Source organism: Hyla sarda, chromosome 6 (assembly GCF_029499605.1).
Source record: "Hyla sarda isolate aHylSar1 chromosome 6, aHylSar1.hap1, whole genome shotgun sequence".
Lineage (NCBI taxonomy): Eukaryota > Metazoa > Chordata > Amphibia > Anura > Hylidae > Hyla > Hyla sarda.
The window spans coordinates 186,277,964-186,303,514 of NC_079194.1; the positions used below are offsets into that span (position 1 = coordinate 186,277,964).

Here is a 25,551-nt window from a genome sequence, read left to right on the forward strand (position 1 = left end):
GATTCCGTATGGTAAAATGCGTAAACGTAAAAAAAAAAAAAAAAAAATCAAAAAACTTTAAAAAAAAATGAAGAAAAAATTATATAAAAGTTTTATATATACAAATGTGGTATTGATAAAAAGTACAGACGAAGGAGCAAAAACTGAGCCCTCATACCGCCCTATATACGGAAAAATGAATGAAAAAGTTATAGGTGGTCAAAATAGGGCGATTTTAGATTACTGATTTTGTACAAAAAGTTTTAGATTTTTTTTAAGCGGTACAAAAGTATCTAGCCATCGGTACCATTTTAATCATATCGACCCACAGAATAAAGACCACATTTCATTTTTACCTTAAAGTGTATAGTGTGAAAACAAAACCCTCCAAAATGTGCAAAATTGTGGTTTTCATTTAAATTTCCTCCCTAAAAAAATATTTTTTGGGGTTTGACGTACATTTTATGGTAAAATGAGAGGTTTCATTACAAAGTACAATTGGTCACGCAAAAAAACAAGCCCTTATATGGGTCTGTAGATGGAAATATAAAGGAGTTATGGATTTTAGAAGGTGAGGAGGAAAAAAAGAAAACGCAAAAATACAATTGGCCTGGTCCTTAACCCCTTAACGACGCAAGACATAAATGTACATCCTGGTGAGCTGGTACTTTACGCACCAGGACGTACATTTACATCCTATGCATAACCGCAAGCATCGGTGCGATGCTCGCGTCATGCACGGCAGGTCCCGGCTGCTGATAGCAGCCAGAGACCCGCCTGTAAAGGCGGACATATGCAATCACGCGGATGTCCGCCAGTAACCCCTCAGATGCCGTAATCAATACAGATCACAGCATCTGCAGCATCGCGGTACTTTGAATGGATAATAGGATTGCCCGCAGCGCTGCCGCGGCGATCCGATCATCCAGCATGGCGGCCGAAAGTCCCCTCACCTTGCTCTGGCCGTCTCCCAGGGTCTTCTGCTCTGATCGAGCAGACCAGAGCAGAAGATGACCAATAATACTGAGCAGTGCTACGTCCTAAACATAGCACTGAACAGTATTAGAAATCGAATGATTGCTATAAATAGTCCCCTATGGGGACTATTAAAGTGTAAAAATAAAAGTAAAAATAGTAAAAAATAATAGTAAAAAAAATGTGAAAAACCCCCTCCCAAAAAAAACGTAAATTGTCCCATTTTCCCTGTTTCACCCCCAAAAAGTGTAAAAAAAATATTTCATATACATATTTGGTATCGCCGTGTGCGTAAATATCCCAATTATTAAAATAAAATGTTAATGATACCGTACGCTGAACAGTGTGAACGTTAAAAAAAAAGTACAAAATAGCTGCTTTTTTATAACATTTTATTCCAAAAAAATGTATTAAAAAAAAGTATTAAAAGTTTTATATAAGCAAATATGGTATCAATAAAAAGTACAGATCACGGCACAAAAAATTAGCCCTCATACCGCCGCTTATACGGAAAAATTAAAAAGTTATAGGTCTTCAAAATAGGGGGATTTTAAACGTACTAATTTGGTTAAACAGTTTGCGATTTTTTTTAAGCGCAACAGTAATAGAAATGTATGTTATCATGGGTATCATTTTAATTTTATTGACCCAAATAATAAAGAGCACATGTCATTTTTAATTCCCCATCATTCTTTTTAATTTCCCCACATAAATAGTCTTTTTTTGGTTGCGCCATACATTTTATGGTAAAGTGAGTGATAGCATTACAACGGACAACTGGTTGCACAAAAAACAAGCCCTCTTACTAGTCTGTGGAGGAAAATATAATAGAGGTATATGAGGAGGAAAAAACAAAAACGTAAAAATTAAATTGTCTACATCCTTAAGGCCCAAATAGGCTTCGTCCTTAAGGGGTTAAGGTTAAAATGGGCTTGGTCCTTAAAGGGGTAAAGGGGTACTCGGGTGGAAAACTTTTTTTTTTTTTTTATTAACTGGTGCCAGAAAGATTTGTAAATGACTTCTATAAAAAATACTACAAAGGAAATTATTTTCTTTTTGGAACACAGAGCTGACATCATGAGCACAGTGCTCTCTGCTGACATCTCTGTCCATTTTAGGAATTGTCCAGAGTAGGAGAAAATCCCCATAGCAAACATATGCTGCTCTGGACAGGTCCTAAAATGGACAGAGATGTCAGCAGAGCGCACTGTGCTCATGATGTCAGCAGAGAGCACTGTGTTCCAAAAAGAAAAGAAATTCCTCTGTAGTATTCAGCAGCTAATAAGTACTGGAAGGATTAAGTTTTCCACCGGAGTAGCCCTGTTAAGGTCAAAATGGTCTGGTCCTTAAAGCGCAACTGTCATGACATTTTGGTGAAATAACCTGCACACAGCCTTTGTACTGTGTGCAGGTGGTGGGTATAGCAATGTTTTTACCTGAAATTTGGCGGCTTTCATGACTGCAAAAAAGGCTTTTAATCAAAGCCACTGACGGTCGGATAGGTGTGGCGCGAGGTACGCGATGCCCCGCCGCCGCCACGCCCACCCCCACGCCTACCCCGTATGTCCGCGCTGGGACCTTTGTGTGATTGACACACAGGTCCCAGCGCATGCGCCCATCAGCTAATCTAACCTGCATGCCGCTGTGTGTCATTCAGCAAGCGCTCGCTCCCGCCGCCGTCTTCCTCCTGCGCAGTGCTAGGTGCAGAAAGCGCGCTTCCTCTCTGCACCTAGTATCAAGAACTAACCTGATTGTGCGCTGTTCTGCGCAGGCGCACTGAGGAGGAAGACGGCGGCGAGAGCGAGCGCTTGCTGGATGACACACAGCAGCGCGCAGGTTACATCTTATTAAGGAAAGCAGGTACCTCCCTGCAGCCTACAGTAACTCTTTCCTGCCTGCAGGATGTCTGTAAATGTTCAGATGCATCCTCAGCCCCTACCCCTCATTTATCATGAAACAGTAAATACTAGACAAGGAGGAGGGGGATGCAACTGCAGTATCTACTCATATCTGTATGAGATAATATGAGAAGGGGAGAAGTGGGGGAGACATCTGATTGGTCTACGCTTACAGCACATCTCTCTAGCTCTTCATCCAGAGCTTGCCCATTTAGCACAGTTATAGAGTACATTTACAGAAATGATGCAGAAGGAAGGAAAATACTCCAAAAATACAGATTAAACGTAGTCTAATACACATCTATAGCTGCCTAAGAAATGACTGTGTTTTTGTAACAATAGGTAGGCTTTAATGCTTCATTTAGTGGAGGCTTCATGTGATGACCCAATGATTCTCGGCCTCAGTGGTGGTTTCCATCCATAGTTTGTGTATATGTTCTGTTGATTTAAGTGTATGGATGAATATGTTGAGTGTCTGCTTGGCAATCGTGTTAATAAGGAAACTCTTCCAGGTGTTCTAAGCCATACAGGTCAGCAAGCATCTTAAATCTGGGACCCCATTCATTTAATACATCATAGTCAATTTCAGAATCCGATGATCCAGATTCCAGGGAACTGAGAGATTCCACATTCGATTCTGAGCCTTCATAGCCAAATATGTGAAGAGTGTCATAGGGAAGGCATTCTCCATCATTGTCGGCATCATCTTTCTTTGCTTCAATCATGGAGAACATATCACCATTTCTGGCAGGTTTTTTCTGGACCTGGGCATACATACTGGGATAAGCCTCCATGTCCGGCTTTGATCTAACCATGTTTCTACGCACAGAATTAAGCACGGATACATCATATCCATTGGTGTCCATTTCTCCTCCTCCTTCCTCATCGTAGGTCACTAGCTGCTCACGGATTTCTGCAGGGTTCTTGACTAACATCAAGGGGCCATTATTGCGCATTCTCCTCAGTATGAGAAAAGCTACCAGCACTATAATAATGAAACATAACAAGGTTAAGATGGGCACATAGTAACTTTAATATCAACAAGTTCTTTTTTTAAACTTTTTTTAACACAAAATTTTACCTTGGTCCCTCAAGGCAAAATATTAATTGGTTCCAGGACAAACATTGTATATAAAAAATGGAAAACTAGTAATGGGTTCCAAGGTCTCCAAAATGTTAAAGGGGTACTCCGGCGCTAAGACATCTTATCCCCTATCCAAAGGATAGGGGACAAGATGCCTGACCGCGGGGGTCCCGCCACTGGGGACCCCCGTGATCTTCCACGCCACACCCCATTAGAATCAGCCCCTGGAGCGTGCTCGCTCCGGGTCTGATTACTAGCGATCACAAGGACGGAGCATAGTGACGTCACGGCTCCGCCCCGTGTGACACCACGGCTCCGCCCCCCCCGGGAGCTGAGCGTCACGTCCCACGGGGGCGGAGCCGTGATGTCGCTATGCTCCGTCCCTGTGAGCGCTAGTAATCAGACCCGGAGCGAGCACGCTCCGGGGGCTGATTCTAACGGGGTCTGGTGTGGAAGATCACGGAGGTCCAAAATAGCCTTCGCTCTCTTTTTCTTGCACCTACCTACATTGCTGCCCAGAAGTGACAAAAAAACTGCATCAATTTTAATGCTGAGTGCCACTTTATGCTGCCGGTTTATGGATTTACTGCAATTTCATGGAGCTGAGAACCACTGAGAAGGCTGCATCCTAGTGACTTTACCTGTTTGAGCTGCCTGTTGCTGGCTGTATTTTAACCTGCATATGTCAGAATTTTTCTTGTCAATTTGAAGAAAAAGAATTAAGATTAAAGAAAAACGGCAAGTTAACTAATGCATATAAAGCAAGTCCTTATATATAAAAGTCAGAAATAGCTGCTAGAAGCTATAAATGGCTTTATGCATAGTGGGTAGGTGCTTCTTAGGGCCCTGTACAGTTCACACAGTGGGCCTGAGATACAATATGGAGCCTTCCTCACCAGATATCCAAAGGAGCAGCTAATCCTGGCACAATTAAGTACAGTACAATACTGAACTATACTGTAGCAAGTCTGTGCATGGAATTCAATATTGCAGGGCTTTTACCAATAAAATGCCCTCTGAGCAGTTGGGTTTTCCAGTCATTCACATGAACCATGAATCTGGATTGTTTCTGGCATTGTACAGTTTCAAGTTATGATTGTCCAGGAGCGACTATTGTATGTTAAAAATATTTAAACCTCATGCCATTGTTACTTAAAGGGGTACTCTGCTGCTCAGCGTTTGGAACAAACTGTTCCGAAATTTGAAACAGTTTGTTCCAAACGCTGAGCAGCGAATACCGCTTTAAGAGATCCCTGTACTATAAAACATACCAAATTCTTAAGATGCCAGTTTGGTTGGCACCAAAGCTGGAGCTTCTTAAAAGGGCAATGTCAAACTGAGGTTTCTTTGACCTTCAGAGAAATTGATTCTGGGATCACATTCTTCATTTATACAGAACACTTACATTCCCCATTTTAATAGCATTATAATTCTTGTTGTTATTATTATTTACACAATACATATCATCAACAGTATTGAAAAGTATTCCTTCATCTATGGCTGAAATAACTATTTAATAAAATCAATAATCTTTCATGGAAATCATTGTCAACAATTTTCTTGCATTAGTCGGTCGACCCTTTAATGACTCATGGTGTCATTGAAGATGCAGTGGTCCACGACTGCTTGCTTGGCCATACCGTTTAAAAAATATATATTATTAAATTCATATCTATTTAATATTGAATGGGAATACCACTCAGCTGAGCACGGATGCCCATTTGTCTTGAAGAATGGGTGGTCCTCAGCATTCATTTCATTAGGCGCTTCGCTGTAGTTACCCAGTCCCATGAATATACAACCAATAGCTTGGGGCTTCTGGCCTTGTTCACTGTGTAGTGCAGGACACTGAACAGCTGTTCGGCAGTGATGCCAGGAGTTGGGACCCCGCCAACCCTGATTGATGGCCTATCCGGTGCATGAGTCATTAATCATATAGTTCTGGAATTAGATTATATCTAATACACAGTATGGTAGTTACAGCTAAAGATTATTCAAAATATCCGCTTTTATTGAAAATCAGTTGAATGCCCAATATAAGAACACCCATAAGCGTCAAACTAGCTGAAAAGAGACACCAAACCTGACATGAAAACTTACCGCACAGAAGGATTAGTGCAAGACTGCATAAGATGATAATAATGGTTGAAGCTGATGCTGCCGCAAGCCTTTCATATTCCCCGCATTCTATGAATTCCCCTTCATCATTACACTTGCAGATAGTGATGGTCAGAGTATTGGTGCTGCTCAGGGATGGAACTCCATTGTCAGAGATCACAATTGGCAGGTTGTAGGATTTAGTCACATCACGATTAAATGCTCCATTCTTGACTATGATGCTTGCTGTATTATCTGCAAAATGATTATATCGTATAGTAACTAATCTAGGGATGACTATAGGCAAGTTCTAACATCAATGGTCTATGAGAACTACGTTCATATGATGCCCCCCCCCCCCCCCCCCCCCAAAGTGATGGAGACTAGTGACATAGCTGTAGGAAGTGCAGAGGCAGCACTCGCACCCAGCCCAGGTGCATGAGGAGGTCCAAAGGCCCATCTGCCACATGAGAACATACTGTACCAGCATCAGGGACATGCACACATTGACAAGAAAGGGGGCTTGAGCCTCTGCCCTTTTGACAATGGACAGTGGGGCATCATTTTGTGGGCATCTAAATAAATAGTTATGAGAAGTGCCCTTTTTTCACTTCAGGCCCTGCCCCTTAAAATGTCTGTGCACATCCCTGACCAGCACTACAATCCCAAGAACAAATATGAAATCACCACAGATATAGAATGATTATCCAGCGCTTATACTTTACAGGAAATATGCAAATGCACAGTTTTGACACAATACAATGTGAAGTAGCTGAACTGAGCTGAATTGATGCTGCTATGCTGTTTATATAATAGGGTGCCATGCTGTTTATATAATAGGGTGCCATGCTGTTTATATAATAGGGTGCCATGCTGTTTATATAATAGGGTGCCATGCTGTTTATATAATATGGTTCTATGCTGTTTATATAATATGGTTCTATGCTGTTTATATAATAGGGTGCCATGCTGTTTATATAATAGGGTGCCATGCTGTTTATATAATAGGGTGCCATGCTGTTTATATAATAGGGTGCCATGCTGTTTATATAATATGGTTCTATGCTGTTTATATAATATGGTTCTATGCTGTTTATATAATAGGGTTCTATGCTGTTTATATAATAGGGTGCCATGCTGTTTATATAATAGGGTGCCATGCTGTTTATATAATAGGGTGCCATGCTGTTTATATAATATGGTTCTATGCTGTTTATATAATATGGTTCTATGCTGTTTATATAATATGGTTCTATGCTGTTTATATAATAGGGTTCTATGCTGTTTATATAATAGGGTGCCATGCTGTTTATATAATAGGGTGCCATGCTGTTTATATAATATGGTTCTATGCTGTTTATATAATATGGTTCTATGCTGTTTATATAATATGGTTCTATGCTGTTTATATAATAGGGTTCCATGCTGTTTATATAATAGGGTGCCAAGCTGTTTATATAATATGGTTCTATGCTGTTTATATAATATGGTTCTATGCTGTTTATATAATATGGTTCTATGCTGTTTATATAATAGGGTGACATGCTGTTTATATAATATGGTTCTATGCTGTTTATATAATATGGTTCTATGCTGTTTATATAATAAGGTTCTATGCTGTTTATATAATATGGTTCTATGCTGTTTATATAATAGGGTTCTATGCTGTTTATATAATATGGCTCTATGCTGTTTATATAATAGGGTTCCATGCTGTTTATATAATATGGTTCTATGCTGTTTATATAATATGGTTCTATGCTGTTTATATAATATGGTTCTATGCTGTTTATATAATATGGTTCCATGCTGTTTATATAATAGGGTGCCATGCTGTTTATATAATATGGTTCTATGCTGTTTATATAATATGGTTCTATGCTGTTTATATAATATGGTTCTATGCTGTTTATATAATATGGTTCTATGCTGTTTATATAATATGGTTCTATGCTGTTTATATAATATGGTTCTATGCTGTTTATATAATATGGTTCTATGCTGTTTATATAATATGGTTCTATGCTGTTTATATAATAGGGTGACATGCTGTTTATATAATAGTGTGACATGCTATTTATATAATAGGGTGCCATGCTGTTTATATAATAGGGTGCCATGCTGTTTATATAATAGGGTGCCATGCTGTTTATATAATATGGTTCTATGCTGTTTATATAATATGGTTCTATGCTGTTTATATAATATGGTTCTATGCTGTTTATATAATATGGTTCCATGCTGTTTATATAATAGGGTGCCATGCTGTTTATATAATATGGTTCTATGCTGTTTATATAATATGGTTCTATGCTGTTTATATAATATGGTTCTATGCTGTTTATATAATATGGTTCTATGCTGTTTATATAATATGGTTCTATGCTGTTTATATAATATGGTTCTATGCTGTTTATATAATAGGGTGACATGCTGTTTATATAATAGTGTGACATGCTATTTATATAATAGGGTGCCATGCTGTTTATATAATAGGGTGCCATGCTGTTTATATAATAGGGTGCCATGCTGTTTATATAATAGGGTGACATGCTGTTTATATAATAGTGTGCCATGCTGTTTATATAATAGGGTGACATGCTGTTTATATAATAGGGTGACATGCTGTTTATATAATATGGTTCTATGCTGTTTATATAATAGGGTGACATGCTGTTTATATAATATGGTTCTATGCTGTTTATATAATAGGGTGCCATGCTGTTTATATAATATGGTTCTATGCTGTTTATATAATATGGTTCTATGCTGTTTATATAATATGGTTCTATGCTGTTTATATAATATGGTTCTATGCTGTTTATATAATATGGTTCTATGCTGTTTATATAATATGGTTCTATGCTGTTTATATAATAGGGTGACATGCTGTTTATATAATATGGTTCTATGCTGTTTATATAATATGGTTCTATGCTGTTTATATAATATGGTTCTATGCTGTTTATATAATATGGTTCTATGCTGTTTATATAATATGGTTCTATGCTGTTTATATAATATGGTTCTATGCTGTTTATATAATATGGTTCTATGCTGTTTATATAAGATGGTTCTATGCTGTTTATATAATATGGTTCTATGCTGTTTATATAATAGGGTGACATGCTGTTTATATAATAGTGTGACATCCTGTTTATATAATAGGGTGCCATGCTGTTTATATAATAGGGTGCCATGCTGTTTATATAATAGGGTGCCATGCTGTTTATATAATAGGGTGCCATGCTGTTTATATAATATGGTTCTATGCTGTTTATATAATATGGTTCTATGCTGTTTATATAATATGGTTCTATGCTGTTTATATAATAGGGTTCTATGCTGTTTATATAATAGGGTGCCATGCTGTTTATATAATAGGGTGCCATGCTGTTTATATAATATGGTTCTATGCTGTTTATATAATATGGTTCTATGCTGTTTATATAATATGGTTCTATGCTGTTTATATAATAGGGTTCCATGCTGTTTATATAATAGGGTGCCATGCTGTTTATATAATATGGTTCTATGCTGTTTATATAATATGGTTCTATGCTGTTTATATAATATGGTTCTATGCTGTTTATATAATAGGGTGACATGCTGTTTATATAATATGGTTCTATGCTGTTTATATAATAAGGTTCTATGCTGTTTATATAATAAGGTTCTATGCTGTTTATATAATATGGTTCTATGCTGTTTATATAATAGGGTTCTATGCTGTTTATATAATATGGCTCTATGCTGTTTATATAATAGGGTTCCATGCTGTTTATATAATATGGTTCTATGCTGTTTATATAATATGGTTCTATGCTGTTTATATAATATGGTTCTATGCTGTTTATATAATATGGTTCCATGCTGTTTATATAATAGGGTGCCATGCTGTTTATATAATATGGTTCTATGCTGTTTATATAATATGGTTCCATGCTGTTTATATAATATGGTTCTATGCTGTTTATATAATATGGTTCTATGTTGTTTCTATAATATGGTTCTATGCTGTTTATATAATATGGTTCTATGCTGTTTATATAATAGGGTGACATGCTGTTTATATAATAGTGTGACATGCTATTTATATACTAGGGTGCCATGCTGTTTATATAATAGGGTGCCATGCTGTTTATATAATAGGGTGCCATGCTGTTTATATAATATGGTTCTATGCTGTTTATATAATATGGTTCTATGCTGTTTATATAATATGGTTCTATGCTGTTTATATAATATGGTTCCATGCTGTTTATATAATAGGGTGCCATGCTGTTTATATAATATGGTTCTATGCTGTTTATATAATATGGTTCTATGCTGTTTATATAATATGGTTCTATGCTGTTTATATAATATGGTTCTATGCTGTTTATATAATAGGGTGACATGCTGTTTATATAATAGTGTGACATGCTATTTATATAATAGGGTGCCATGCTGTTTATATAATAGGGTGCCATGCTGTTTATATAATAGGGTGCCATGCTGTTTATATAATAGGGTGACATGCTGTTTATATAATAGTGTGCCATGCTGTTTATATAATAGGGTGACATGCTGTTTATATAATAGGGTGACATGCTGTTTATATAATATGGTTCTATGCTGTTTATATAATAGGGTGACATGCTGTTTATATAATATGGTTCTATGCTGTTTATATAATAGGGTGCCATGCTGTTTATATAATATGTGTTACGCCGAGCGCTCCGGGTCCCCGTTCCTCCCCGGAGCGCTCGCCTCATCCTCGTTGCTGCAGCGCCCCGGTCAGATCCACTGACCGGGTGCGCTGCGGTACCGCCTCCAGCCGGGATGCGATTCGCTATGCGGGTGGCGCCCGCTCGCGATGCGCACCCCGGCTCCCGTACCTGACTCGCTCTCCGTCGGTCCTGTCCCGGCGCGCGCGGCCCCGCTCCCTAGGGCGCGCGCGCGCCGGGTCTCTGCGATTTAAAGGGCCAGTGCACCAATGATGGTGCCTGGTCCAATCTTCCCAATTACCTTGATTAGGTTCCACTTGTGCACTTCCTACTTATACCTCACTTCCCCTGCACTCCCTTGCCGGATCTTGTTGCCCTTGTGCCTAGTGAAAGCGTTCCCTTGTTTGTTTCTAGCCCGTGTTCCTGACCTCCTGCCGTTGCCCCTGACTACGATCCTTGCTGCCTGCCCCGACCTTCTGCTACGTCCGACCTTGCTTCTGTCCACTCCCTTGTACCGCGCCTATCTTCAGCAGTCAGAGAGGTTGAGCCGTTGCTAGTGGATACGACCTGGTCACTACCGCCGCAGCAAGACCATCCCGCTTTGCGGCGGGCTCTGGTGAAAACCAGTAGTGACTTAGAACCGGTCCACTAGCACGGTCCTCGCCAATCCCTCTCTGGCACAGAGGATCCACCTCCTACCAGCCGGGATCGTGACAGTAGATCCGGCCATGGATTCCGCTGAAGTTCCTCTGCCAGTTGTCGCCGACCTCCCCACACTGGTCGCCCAGCAAGCCCGACTGGTCGCCCAGCAAGCCCGACAGATTGCCCAACGAAATCACCAGCTGGCATACTTGACCACCGTGACACTGCAACTTCAGTCACAGATACAGCAGCTGCTGCCGCAGATACAGCAACTTCAGTCACAGACACAGCAGCTGCAACAACCATCTCCTCCGCCGGCTCCTGCAACTCCTCCGCAGCAACCGGCCGCTCCTAACCCCTGCTTGTCCCTGCCGGACAAATTTGATGAGGACTCTAGACTCTGCCGTGGTCTCCTTTCTGGAAAGGCCTTGTCTGGGGCCACACCACTCTGGGACCGCAATGATCCTGCCACAGCCACAGTCCAGTCCTTCTTCGCTGAGGTCCGTGGTGTCTTCGAGGAGCCTGCCCGAGCTTCTTCTGCCGAGACTGCCCTGCTGAACCTGGCCCAGGGTGTTTCTTCCTTTGGCGAGTACGCCATTCAGTTCCGTGCTCTTGCTTCCGAGTTGTCCTGGAATAGTGAGGCTCTCTGCGCGACCTTTAAAAAAGGCCTATCCAGCAACATTAAAGATGTTCTGGCCGCACGAGAAACTCCTGCTAACCTACATGAACTCATTCATCTTGCCACTCGCATTGACATGCGTTTTTCCGGATGGCGTCTGGAGCTCCGCCTGGATATGGACTTTGTTCGCACGAGGCGTTTTTTCTCCCCGGCTCCTCTCTCCTCTGGTCCTCTGCAAACCGTTCCTGTGCCTCCCGCCGTGGAGGCTATGCAAGTTGACCGGTCTCGCTTGACACCTCAAGAGAGGACACGACGCCGCATGGAGAATCTTTGCCTGTAGTATGCCGGTACCGAACACTTCCTGAAGGATTGTCCTATCCGTCCTCTCCGCCTGGAAAGACGTACGCTGACTCCGCACAAAGGTGACACAGTTCTTGATGTCAACTCTGCTTCTCCACGCCTTACTGTGCCTGTGCGGATATCTGCCTCTACCTTCTCTTTCTCTACTATGGCCTTCTTGGATTCCGGATCTGCAGGAAATTTTTTTTTGGCCTCTCTTATCAACAGGTTCAACGTCCCTGTGACCAGTCTCGCCAGACCCCTCTACATCAATTGTGTTAACAATGAAAGATTGGACTGTGCCGTGCGTTACCCCACGGAACCCCTCCTAATGTGCCTCGGACCTCATCACGGAAAAATTGAGTTTTTGGTCCTCAGGTTCTTTGGCCCCAAGAAGAGGGGGAGACCCAAGGGGGGGGGTACTGTTACGCCGAGCGCTCCGGGTCCCCGTTCCTCCCCGGAGCGCTCGCCTCATCCTCGTTGCTGCAGCGCCCCGGTCAGATCCACTGACCGGGTGCGCTGCGGTACCGCCTCCAGCCGGGATGCGATTCGCTATGCGGGTGGCGCCCGCTCGCGATGCGCACCCCGGCTCCCGTACCTGACTCGCTCTCCGTCGGTCCTGTCCCGGCGCGCGCGGCCCCGCTCCCTAGGGCGCGCGCGCGCCGGGTCTCTGCGATTTAAAGGGCCAGTGCACCAATGATGGTGCCTGGTCCAATCTTCCCAATTACCTTGATTAGGTTCCACTTGTGCACTTCCTACTTATACCTCACTTCCCCTGCACTCCCTTGCCGGATCTTGTTGCCCTTGTGCCTAGTGAAAGCGTTCCCTTGTTTGTTTCTAGCCCGTGTTCCTGACCGCCTGCCGTTGCCCCTGACTACGATCCTTGCTGCCTGCCCCGACCTTCTGCTACGTCCGACCTTGCTTCTGTCCACTCCCTTGTACCGCGCCTATCTTCAGCAGTCAGAGAGGTTGAGCTGTTGCTAGTGGATACGACCTGGTCACTACCGCCGCAGCAAGACCATCCCGCTTTGCGGCGGGCTCTGGTGAAAACCAGTAGTGACTTAGAACCGGTCCACTAGCACGGTCCTCGCCAATCCCTCTCTGGCACAGAGGATCCACCTCCTACCAGCCGGGATCGTGACAATATGGTTCTATGCTGTTTATATAATATGGTTCTATGCTGTTTATATAATATGGTTCTATGCTGTTTATATAATATGGTTCTATGCTGTTTATATAATATGGTTCTATGCTGTTTATATAATATGGTTCTATGCTGTTTATATAATAGGGTGACATGCTGTTTATATAATATGGTTCTATGCTGTTTATATAATATGGTTCTATGCTGTTTATATAATATGGTTCTATGCTGTTTATATAATATGGTTCTATGCTGTTTATATAATATGGTTCTATGCTGTTTATATAATATGGTTTTATGCTGTTTATATAATATGGTTCTATGCTGTTTATATAATATGGTTCTATGCTGTTTATATAATATGGTTCTATGCTGTTTATATAATATGGTTCTATGCTGTTTATATAATATGGTTCTATGCTGTTTATATAATAGGGTGACATGCTGTTTATATAATAGTGTGACATCCTGTTTATATAATAGGGTGCCATGCTGTTTATATAATAGGGTGCCATGCTGTTTATATAATAGTGTGAAATGCTGTTTATATAATAGTGTGCCATGCTGTTTATATAATAGGGTGACATGCTGTTTATATAATAGGGTGACATGCTGTTTATATAATAGGGTTCTATGCTGTTTATATAATAGGGTTCTCTGCTGTTTATATAATAGGGTGCCATGCTGTTTATATAATATGGTTCTATGCTGTTTATATAATAGGGTGACATGCTGTTTATATAATATGGTTCTCTGCTGTTTATATAATATGGTTCTATGCTGTTTATATAATATGGTTCTATGCTGTTTATATAATATGGTACTATGCTGTTTATATAATAGGGTGACATGCTGTTTATATAATATGGTTCTATGCTGTTTATATAATATGGTTCTATGCTGTTTATATAATATGGTTCTATGCTGTTTATATAATATGGTTCTATGCTGTTTATATAATAGGGTGCCATGCTGTTTATATAATATGGTGCCATGCTGTTTATATAATAGGGTTCCATGCTGTTTATATAATAGGGTGCCATGCTGTTTATATAATATGGTTCTATGCTGTTTATATAATATGGTTCTATGCTGTTTATATAATAGGGTTCTATGCTGTTTATATAATATGGTTTTATGCTGTTTATATAATATGGTTCTATGCTGTTTATATAATAGGGTGACATGCTGTTTATATAATAGGGTGACATGCTGTTTATATAACAGGGTGACATGCTGTTTATATAATAGGGTGCCATGCTGTTAATATAATAAGGTGACATGCTGTTTATATAATAGGGTGCGATGCTGTTTATATTATATGGTTCTATGCTGTTTATATAATATGGTTCTATGCTGTTTATATAATAGGGTGCCATGCTGTTTATATAATATGGTTCTATGCTGTTTATATAATATGGTTCTATGCTGTTTATATAATATGGTTCTATGCTGTTTATATAATATGGTTCTATGCTGTTTATATTATATGGTTCTATGCTGTTTATATAATAGGGTGTCATGCTGTTTATATTATATGGTTCTATGCTGTTTATATAATAGGGTTCTATGCTGTTTATATAATATGGTTCTATGCTGTTTATATAATATGGTTCTATGCTGTTTATATAATAGGGTTCTATGCTGTTTATATAATATGGTTCTATGCTGTTTATATAATATGGTTCTATGCTGTTTATATAATAAGGTGACATGCTGTTTATATAATAGGGTGACATGCTGTTTATATAATAGGGTGACATGCTGTTTATATAATAGGGTGCCATGCTGTTTATATAATAGGGTGACATGCTGTTTATATAATAGGGTTCTATGCTGTTTATATAATATGGTTCTATGCTGTTTATATAATAGGGTGACATGCTGTTTATATAATAGGGTGCCATGCTGTTTATATAATATGGTTCTATGCTGTTTATATAATAGGGTTCTATGCTGTTTATATAATATGGTTCTATGCTGTTTATATAATATGGTGACATGCTGTTTGTATAATATGGTTCTATGCTGTTTATATAATAGGGTGACATGCTGTTTATATAATATGGTGACATGCTGTTTGTATAATATGGTTCTATGCTGTTTATATAATATGGTTCTATGCTGTTTATATAATATGGTGACATGCTGTTTATATAATAGGGTGACATGCTGTTTATATAATATGGTTCTCTGCTGTTTATATAATAGGGTGCTATGCAGTTTATATAACAGGGTGCCATGCTGTTTCTTTAATATGGTTCTATGCTGTTTCTATAATATGGTTCTATGCTGTTTATATAATAGGGTGCCATGCTGTTTGTATAATATGGTTCTATGCTGTTATTATATAAACAGCATAGAACCATATTATATAAACAGCATAGAACCATATTATACAAACAGCATAGAACCATATTATATAATGGTTCTATGCTGTTTATATAATAGGGTTCTATGCTGATGCTGTTTATATAATATGGTTCTATGCTGTTTATATAATATGGTTCTATGCTGTTTATATAATAGAGTTCTATTCTGTTTATATAATATGGTTCTATGCTGTTTATATAATATGGTTCTATGCTGTTTATATAATATGGTGACATGCTGTTTATATAATATGGATCTATGCTGTTTATATAATAGGGTGACATGCTGTTTATATAATATGGTGCTATGCTGTTTATATAATATGGTTCTATGCTGTTTATATAATATGGTGACATGCTGTTTATATAATAGGGTGACATGCTGTTTATATAATATGGTTCTATGCTGTTTGTATAAGATGGATCTATGCTGTTTATATAATATGGTTCTATGCTGTTTATATAATATGGTGACATGCTGTTTATATAATAGGGTGACATGCTGTTTATATAATATGGTTCTATGCTGTTTGTATAAGATGGATCTATGCTGTTTATATAATATGGTTCTACGCTGTTTATATAATAGAGTTCTATGCTGTTTATATAATAGGGTTCTATGCTGTTTATATAATAGGGTTCTATGCTGTTTATATAATAGGGTTCTATGCTGTTTATATAATATGGTTCTATGCTGTTTATATAATATGGTTCTCTGCTGTTTATATAATATGGTTCTATGCTGTTTATATAATAGGGTTCCATGCTGTTTTTATAATAGGGTTCTATGCTGTTTATATAATATGGTTCTCTGCTGTTTATATAATATGGTTCTATGCTGTTTATGTAATATGGTGACATGCTGTTTATATAATAGGGTGCCATGTTGTTTATATAATATGGTTCTATGCTGTTTATATAATAGGGTTCTATGCTGTTTATATAATATGGTTCTATGCTGTTTATATAATTGGGTTCTATGCTGTTTATATAATATGGTTCTATGCTGTTTAAATAATATGGTGACATGCTGTTTATATAATATGGTGACATGCTGTTTATATAATATGGTTCTATGCTGTTTATATAATATGGTTCTATGCTGTTTATATAATAGGGTTCCATACTGTTTATATAATAAGGTTCTATGCTGTTTATATAATATGGTTCTATGCTGTATATATAATAGGGTTCTATGCTGTCTATATAATAGGGTTCTATGCTGTCTATATAATATGGTTCTATGCTGTTTATATAATATGGTTCTATGCTGTTTATATAATATGGTTCTATGCTGTTTATATTATAGGGTTCTATGCTGTTTATATAATATGGTTCTATGCTCTTTACATGATATGGTTGTATGCTGTTTATATAATATGGTTCTATGCTGTTTATATAATATGGTTCTATGCTGTTTATATAATAGGGTGCCATGCTGTTTATATAATATGGTTCTATGCTGTTTATATAACAGGGTGCCATGCTGTTTATATAATATGGTTCTATGCTGTTTCTATAATATGGTTCTATGCTGTTTATATAATAGGGTGCTATGCAGTTTATATAATAGGGTGCCATGCTGTTTATATAATATGGTTCTATGCTGTTTCTATAATAGGGTGCCATGCTGTTTATACAATAGTGTGCCATGCTGTTTCTATAATATGGTTCTATGCTATTTCTATAATATGGTTCTCTGCTGTTTATATAATAGGGTGCTATGCAGTTTATATAATAGGGTGCCATGCTGTTTATATAATATGGTTCTATGCTGTTTATATAATATGGTGACATGCTGTTTATATAATATGGTTCTATGCTGTTTATATAATAGGGTGACATGCTGTTTATATAATATGGTGGCATGCTGTTTATATAATATGGTGCTATGCTGTTTATATAATATGGTTCTATGCTGTTTATATAATATGGTTCTATGCTGTTTATATAATATGGTTCTCTGCTGTTTATATAATATGGTTCTATGCTGTTTATATAATATGGTGACATGCTGTTTATATAATAGGGTGACATGCTGTTTATATAATAGGGTGACATGCTGTTTATATAATATGGTTCTCTGCTGTTTATATAATAGGGTGCTATGCAGTTTATATAACAGGGTGCCATGCTGTTTCTATAATATGGTTCTATGCTGTTTCTATAATATGGTTCTATGCTGTTTATATAATAGGGTGCCATGCTGTTTTATATAATAGGGTTCTATGCTGTTTATATAATATGGTTCTATGCTGTATATATAATAGGGTTCTATGCTGTCTATATAATAGGGTTCTATGCTGTCTATATAATATGGTTCTATGCTGTTTATATAATATGGTTCTATGCTGTTTATATAATATGGTTCTATGCTGTTTATATTATAGGGTTCTATGCTGTTTATATAATATGGTTCTATGCTCTTTACATGATATGGTTGTATGCTGTTTATATAATATGGTTCTATGCTGTTTATATAATATGGTTCTATGCTGTTTATATAATAGGGTGCCATGCTGTTTATATAATATGGTTCTATGCTGTTTATATAACAGGGTGCCATGCTGTTTATATAATATGGTTCTATGCTGTTTCTATAATATGGTTCTATGCTGTTTATATAATAGGGTGCTATGCAGTTTATATAATAGGGTGCCATGCTGTTTATATAATATGGTTCTATGCTGTTTCTATAATAGGGTGCCATGCTGTTTATACAATAGTGTGCCATGCTGTTTCTATAATATGGTTCTATGCTATTTCTATAATATGGTTCTCTGCTGTTTATATAATAGGGTGCTATGCAGTTTATATAATAGGGTGCCATGCTGTTTATATAATATGGTTCTATGCTGTTTATATAATATGGTGACATGCTGTTTATATAATATGGTTCTATGCTGTTTATATAATAGGGTGACATGCTGTTTATATAATATGGTGGCATGCTGTTTATATAATATGGTGCTATGCTGTTTATATAATATGGTTCTATGCTGTTTATATAATATGGTTCTATGCTGTTTATATAATATGGTTCTCTGCTGTTTATATAATATGGTTCTATGCTGTTTATATAATATGGTGACATGCTGTTTATATAATAGGGTGACATGCTGTTTATATAATAGGGTGACATGCTGTTTATATAATATGGTTCTCTGCTGTTTATATAATAGGGTGCTATGCAGTTTATATAACAGGGTGCCATGCTGTTTCTATAATATGGTTCTATGCTGTTTCTATAATATGGTTCTATGCTGTTTATATAATAGGGTGCCATGCTGTTTGTATAATATGGTTCTATGCTGTTTATATAATATGGTTCTATGCTGTTTATATAATATGGTTCTATGCTGTTTATATAATAGGGTTCTATGCTGTTTATATAATATGGTTCTATGCTGTTTATATAATAAGGTTCTATGCTGTTTATATAATATGGTGACATGCTGTTTATATAATATGGTTCTATGCTGTTTATATAATAGGGTGACATGCTGTTTATATAATATGGTTACATGCTGTTTGTATAATATGGTTCTATGCTGTTTATATAATAGGGTGACATGCTGTTTATATAATATGGTGCTATGCTGTTTATATAATATGGTTCTATGCTGTTTATATAATATGGTTCTATGCTGTTTATATAATATGGTTCTATGCTGTTTATATAATATGGTGACATGCTGTTTATATAATAGGGTGACATGCTGTTTATATAATATGGTTCTATGCTGTTTGTATAAGATGGTTCTATGCTGTTTATATAATATGGTTCTACGCTGTTTATATAATAGGGTTCTATGCTGTTTATATAATAGGGTTCTATGCTGTTTATATAATAGGGTTCTATGCTGTTTATATAATATGGTTCTATGCTGTTTATATAATATGGTTCTATGCTGTTTATATAATATGGTTCTCTGCTGTTTATATAATATGGTTCTATGCTGTTTATATAATAGGGTTCCATGCTGTTTATATAATAGGGTTCCATGCTGTTTATATAATATGGTTCTCTGCTGTTTATATAATATGGTTCTATGCTGTTTATGTAATATGGTGACATGCTGTTTATATAATAGGGTGCCATGTTGTTTATATAATATGGTTCTATGCTGTTTATATAATAGGGTTCTATGCTGTTTATATAATATGGTTCTATGCTGTTTATATAATTGGGTTCTATGCTGTTTATATAATATGGTTCTATGCTGTTTATATAATAGTGTGACATGCTGTTTATATAATATGGTTCTATGCTGTTTATATAATATGGTTCTATGCTGTTTATATAATATGGTTCTATGCTGTTTATATAATAGGGTTCCATGCTGTTTATATAATAATGTTCTATGCTGTTTATATAATATGGTTCTATGCTGTTTATATAAAATGGTTCTATGCTGTATATATAATATGGTTCTATGCTGTTTATATAATAGGGTTCCATGCTGTTTTATATAATAGGGTTCTATGCTGTTTATATAATATGGTTCTCTGCTGTTTATATAATATGGTTCTATGCTGTATATATAATAGGGTTCTATGCTGTCTATATAATAGGGTTCTATGCTGTCTATATAATATGGTTCTATGCTGTTTATATAATATGGTTCTATGCTGTTTATATAATATGGTTCTATGCTGTTCATATTATATGGTTCTATGCTGTTTATATAATATGGTTCTATGCTCTTTACATGATATGGTTCTATGCTGTTTATATAATATGGTTCTGTGCTGTTTATATAATATGGTTCTATGCTGTTTATATAATATGGTTCTATGCTGTTTATATAATAGGGTGCCATGCTGTTTATATAATATGGTTCTATGCTGTTTATATAACAGGGTGCCATGCTGTTTCTATAATATGGTTCTATGCTGTTTCTATAATATGGTTCTATGCTGTTTATATAATAGGGTGCTATGCAGTTTATATAATAGGGTGCCATGCTGTTTATATAATATGGTTCTATGCTGTTTCTATAATAGGGTGCCATGCTGTTTATACAATAGTGTGCCATGCTGTTTCTATAATATGGTTCTATGCTATTTCTATAATATGGTTCTCTGCTGTTTATATAATAGGGTGCTATGCAGTTTATATAATAGGGTGCCATGCTGTTTATATAATATGGTTCTATGCTGTTTATATAATATGGTGACATGCTGTTTATATAATATGGTTCTATGCTGTTTATATAATAGGGTGACATGCTGTTTATATAATATGGTGACATGCTGTTTGTATAATATGGTTCTATGCTGTTTATATAATAGGGTGGCATGCTGTTTATATAATATGGTGCTATGGTGTTTATATAATAGGGTGACATGCTGTTTATATAATAGGTTGACATGCTGTTTATATAATATGGTGACATGCTGTTTATATAATATGGTTCTATGCTGTTTATATAATATGCTTCTATGCTGTTTATATAATATGGTTCTATGCTGTTTATATAATATGGTTCTATCCTGTTTATATAATATGGTTCTATGCTGTTTATATAAAATGGTTCTATGCTGTTTATATAATAGGGTTCCATGCTGTTTATATAATAGGGTTCTATGCTGTTTATGTAATATGGTTCTCTGCTGTTTATATAATATGGTTCTATGCTGTTTATATAATAGGGTTCTATGCTGTTTATATAATATGGTTCTATGCTGTTTATATAATATGGTTCTATGCTGTTTATATAATATGGTTCTATGCTGTTTATATAATATGGTTCTATGCTGTTTATATAATATGGTTATCTGCTGTTTATATAATAGGGTGCTATGCAGTTTATATAATAGGGTGCCATGCTGTTTATATAATATGGTTCTATGCTGTTTATATAACAGGGTGCCATGCTGTTTATATAATATGGTTCTATGCTGTTTCTATAATATGGTTCTATGCTGTTTATATAATATGGTTCTCTGCTGTTTATATAATAGGGTGCTATGCAGTTTATATAATAGGGTGCCATGCTGTTTATATAATATGGTTCTATACTGTTTATATAACAGGGTGCCATGCTGTTTATATAATATGGTTCTATGCTGTTTCTATAATAGGGTGCCATGCTGTTTATATAATATGGTTCTCTGCTGTTTATAAAATAGGGTGCTATGCAGTTTATATAATAGGGTGCCATGCTGTTTATATAATAGGGTGCTATGCAGTTTATATAATAGGGTGCCATGCTGTTTATATAATATGGTTCTATGCTGTTTATATAATATGGTTCTATGCTGTTTATATAATATGGTTCTCTGCTGTTTATATAATATGGTTCTATGCTGTTTATATAATAGGGTTCCATGCTGTTTTTATAATAGGGTTCTATGCTGTTTATATAATATGGTTCTCTGCTGTTTATATAATATGGTTCTATGCTGTTTATGTAATATGGTGACATGCTGTTTATATAATAGGGTGCCATGTTGTTTATATAATATGGTTCTATGCTGTTTATATAATAGGGTTCTATGCTGTTTATATAATATGGTTCTATGCTGTTTATATAATTGGGTTCTATGCTGTTTATATAATATGGTTCTATGCTGTTTAAATAATATGGTGACATGCTGTTTATATAATATGGTGACATGCTGTTTATATAATATGGTTCTATGCTGTTTATATAATATGGTTCTATGCTGTTTATATAATAGGGTTCCATACTGTTTATATAATAAGGTTCTATGCTGTTTATATAATATGGTTCTATGCTGTTTATATAAAATGGTTCTATGCTGTATATATAATATGGTTCTATGCTGTTTATATAATAGGGTTCCATGCTGTTTTATATAATAGGGTTCTATGCTGTTTATATAATATGGTTCTATGCTGTATATATAATAGGGTTCTATGCTGTCTATATAATAGGATTCTATGCTGTCTATATAATATGGTTCTATGCTGTTTATATAATATGGTTCTATGCTGTTTATATAATATGGTTCTATGCTGTTTATATTATAGGGTTCTATGCTGTTTATATAATATGGTTCTATGCTCTTTACATGATATGGTTGTATGCTGTTTATATAATATGGTTCTATGCTGTTTATATAATATGGTTCTATGCTGTTTATATAATAGGGTGCCATGCTGTTTATATAATATGGTTCTATGCTGTTTATATAACAGGGTGCCATGCTGTTTATATAATATGGTTCTATGCTGTTTCTATAATATGGTTCTATGCTGTTTATATAATAGGGTGCTATGCAGTTTATATAATAGGGTGCCATGCTGTTTATATAATATGGTTCTATGCTGTTTCTATAATAGGGTGCCATGCTGTTTATACAATAGTGTGCCATGCTGTTTCTATAATATGGTTCTATGCTATTTCTATAATATGGTTCTCTGCTGTTTATATAATAGGGTGCTATGCAGTTTATATAATAGGGTGCCATGCTGTTTATATAATATGGTTCTATGCTGTTTATATAATATGGTGACATGCTGTTTATATAATATGGTTCTATGCTGTTTATATAATAGGGTGACATGCTGTTTATATAATATGGTGGCATGCTGTTTATATAATATGGTGCTATGCTGTTTATATAATATGGTTCTATGCTGTTTATATAATATGGTTCTATGCTGTTTATATAATATGGTTCTCTGCTGTTTATATAATATGGTTCTATGCTGTTTATATAATATGGTGACATGCTGTTTATATAATAGGGTGACATGCTGTTTATATAATAGGGTGACATGCTGTTTATATAATATGGTTCTCTGCTGTTTATATAATAGGGTGCTATGCAGTTTATATAACAGGGTGCCATGCTGTTTCTATAATATGGTTCTATGCTGTTTCTATAATATGGTTCTATGCTGTTTATATAATAGGGTGCCATGCTGTTTGTATAATATGGTTCTATGCTGTTTATATAATATGGTTCTATGCTGTTTATATAATATGGTTCTATGCTGTTTATATAATAGGGTTCTATGCTGTTTATATAATATGGTTCTATGCTGTTTATATAATAAGGTTCTATGCTGTTTATATAATATGGTGACATGCTGTTTATATAATATGGTTCTATGCTGTTTATATAATAGGGTGACATGCTGTTTATATAATATGGTTACATGCTGTTTGTATAATATGGTTCTATGCTGTTTATATAATAGGGTGACATGCTGTTTATATAATATGGTGCTATGCTGTTTATATAATATGGTTCTATGCTGTTTATATAATATGGTTCTATGCTGTTTATATAATATGGTTCTATGCTGTTTATATAATATGGTGACATGCTTTTTATATAATAGGGTGACATGCTGTTTATATAATATCGTTCTATGCTGTTTGTATAAGATGGTTCTATGCTGTTTATATAAGATGGTTCTACGCTGTTTATATAATAGGATTCTACGCTGTTTATATAATATGGTTCTATGCTGTTTATATAATAGGGTTCTATGCTGTTTATATAATATGGTTCGATGTTGTTTATATAATATGGTTCTATGCTGTTTATATAATATGGTTCTCTGCTGTTTATATAATATGGTTCTATGCTGTTTATATAATAGGGTTCCATGCTGTTTATATAATAGGGTTCTATGCTGTTTATATAATATGGTTCTATGCTGTTTGTACAATATGGTGACATGCTGTTTAAATAATATTGTGCCATGCTGTTTATATAATATGGTTCTATGCTGTTTATATAATATGGTTCTATGCTGTTTGTATAATATGGTTCTATGCTGTTTGTATAATATGGTTCTATGCTGTTTATATAATATGGTTCTATGCTGTTTATATAATAGGGTTCTCTGCTGTTTATATAATATGGTTCTATGCTGTTTATATAATAGGGTGCCATGCTGTTTATATAATATGGTTCTATGCTGTTTATATAATATGGTTCTATGCTTTTTGTATAATATGGTTCTATGCTGTTTGTATAATATGGTTCTATGCTGTTTATATAATATGGTTCTATGCTGTTTATATAATATGGTTCTATGCTGTTTATATAATAGGGTTCTATGCTGTTTATATAATATGGTTCTATGCTGTTTATATAATAGGGTTCTATGCTGTTTATATAATATGGTTCTATGCTGTTTATATAATAGGGTTCTCTGCTGTTTATATAATATGGTTCTATGCTGTTTATATAATAGGGTGCCATGCTGTTTATATAATATGGTTCTATGCTGTTTATATAATATGGTTCTATGCTTTTTGTATAATATGGTTCTATGCTGTTTGTATAATATGGTTCTATGCTGTTTGTATAATATGGTTCTATGCTGTTTATATAATATGGTTCTATGCTGTTTATATAATAGGGTTCTATGCTGTTTATATAATAGGGTTCTATGCTGTTTATATAATAGGGTTCTATGCTGTTTATATAATATGGTTCTATGCTGTTTATATAATATGGTTCTCTGCTGTTTATATAATACGGTTCTATGCTGTTTATATAATACGGTTCTATGCTGTTTATATAATAGGGTGACATGCTGTTTATATAATAGGTTGACATGCTGTTTATATAATACGGTGACATGCTGTTTATATAATATGGTTCTATGCTGTTTATATAATATGGTTCTATGCTGTTTATATAATATGGTTCTATGCTGTTTATATAATATGGTTCTATCCTGTTTATATAATATGGTTC

General features: G+C 35.8%; 1 protein-coding gene across 1 annotated transcript in view; it reads right to left on the reverse strand.

Moving 5' to 3' along the window:
* Positions 1-2,798: 2,798 nt before the first annotated feature.
* Positions 2,799-25,551, reverse strand: part of CDH5 (cadherin 5) — an 81,008-nt gene continuing 58,255 nt past the window's right edge. Inside the window, exons 11-12 of the mRNA XM_056528399.1 lie at positions 6,037-6,288; positions 2,799-3,837 (exon numbers count right to left, since the gene is read on the reverse strand). Of these exons, the coding sequence (XP_056384374.1) occupies positions 3,344-3,837; positions 6,037-6,288 (746 nt within the window). The 3' untranslated portion in view covers positions 2,799-3,343. The remainder of the gene's footprint in view (positions 3,838-6,036; positions 6,289-25,551) is intronic.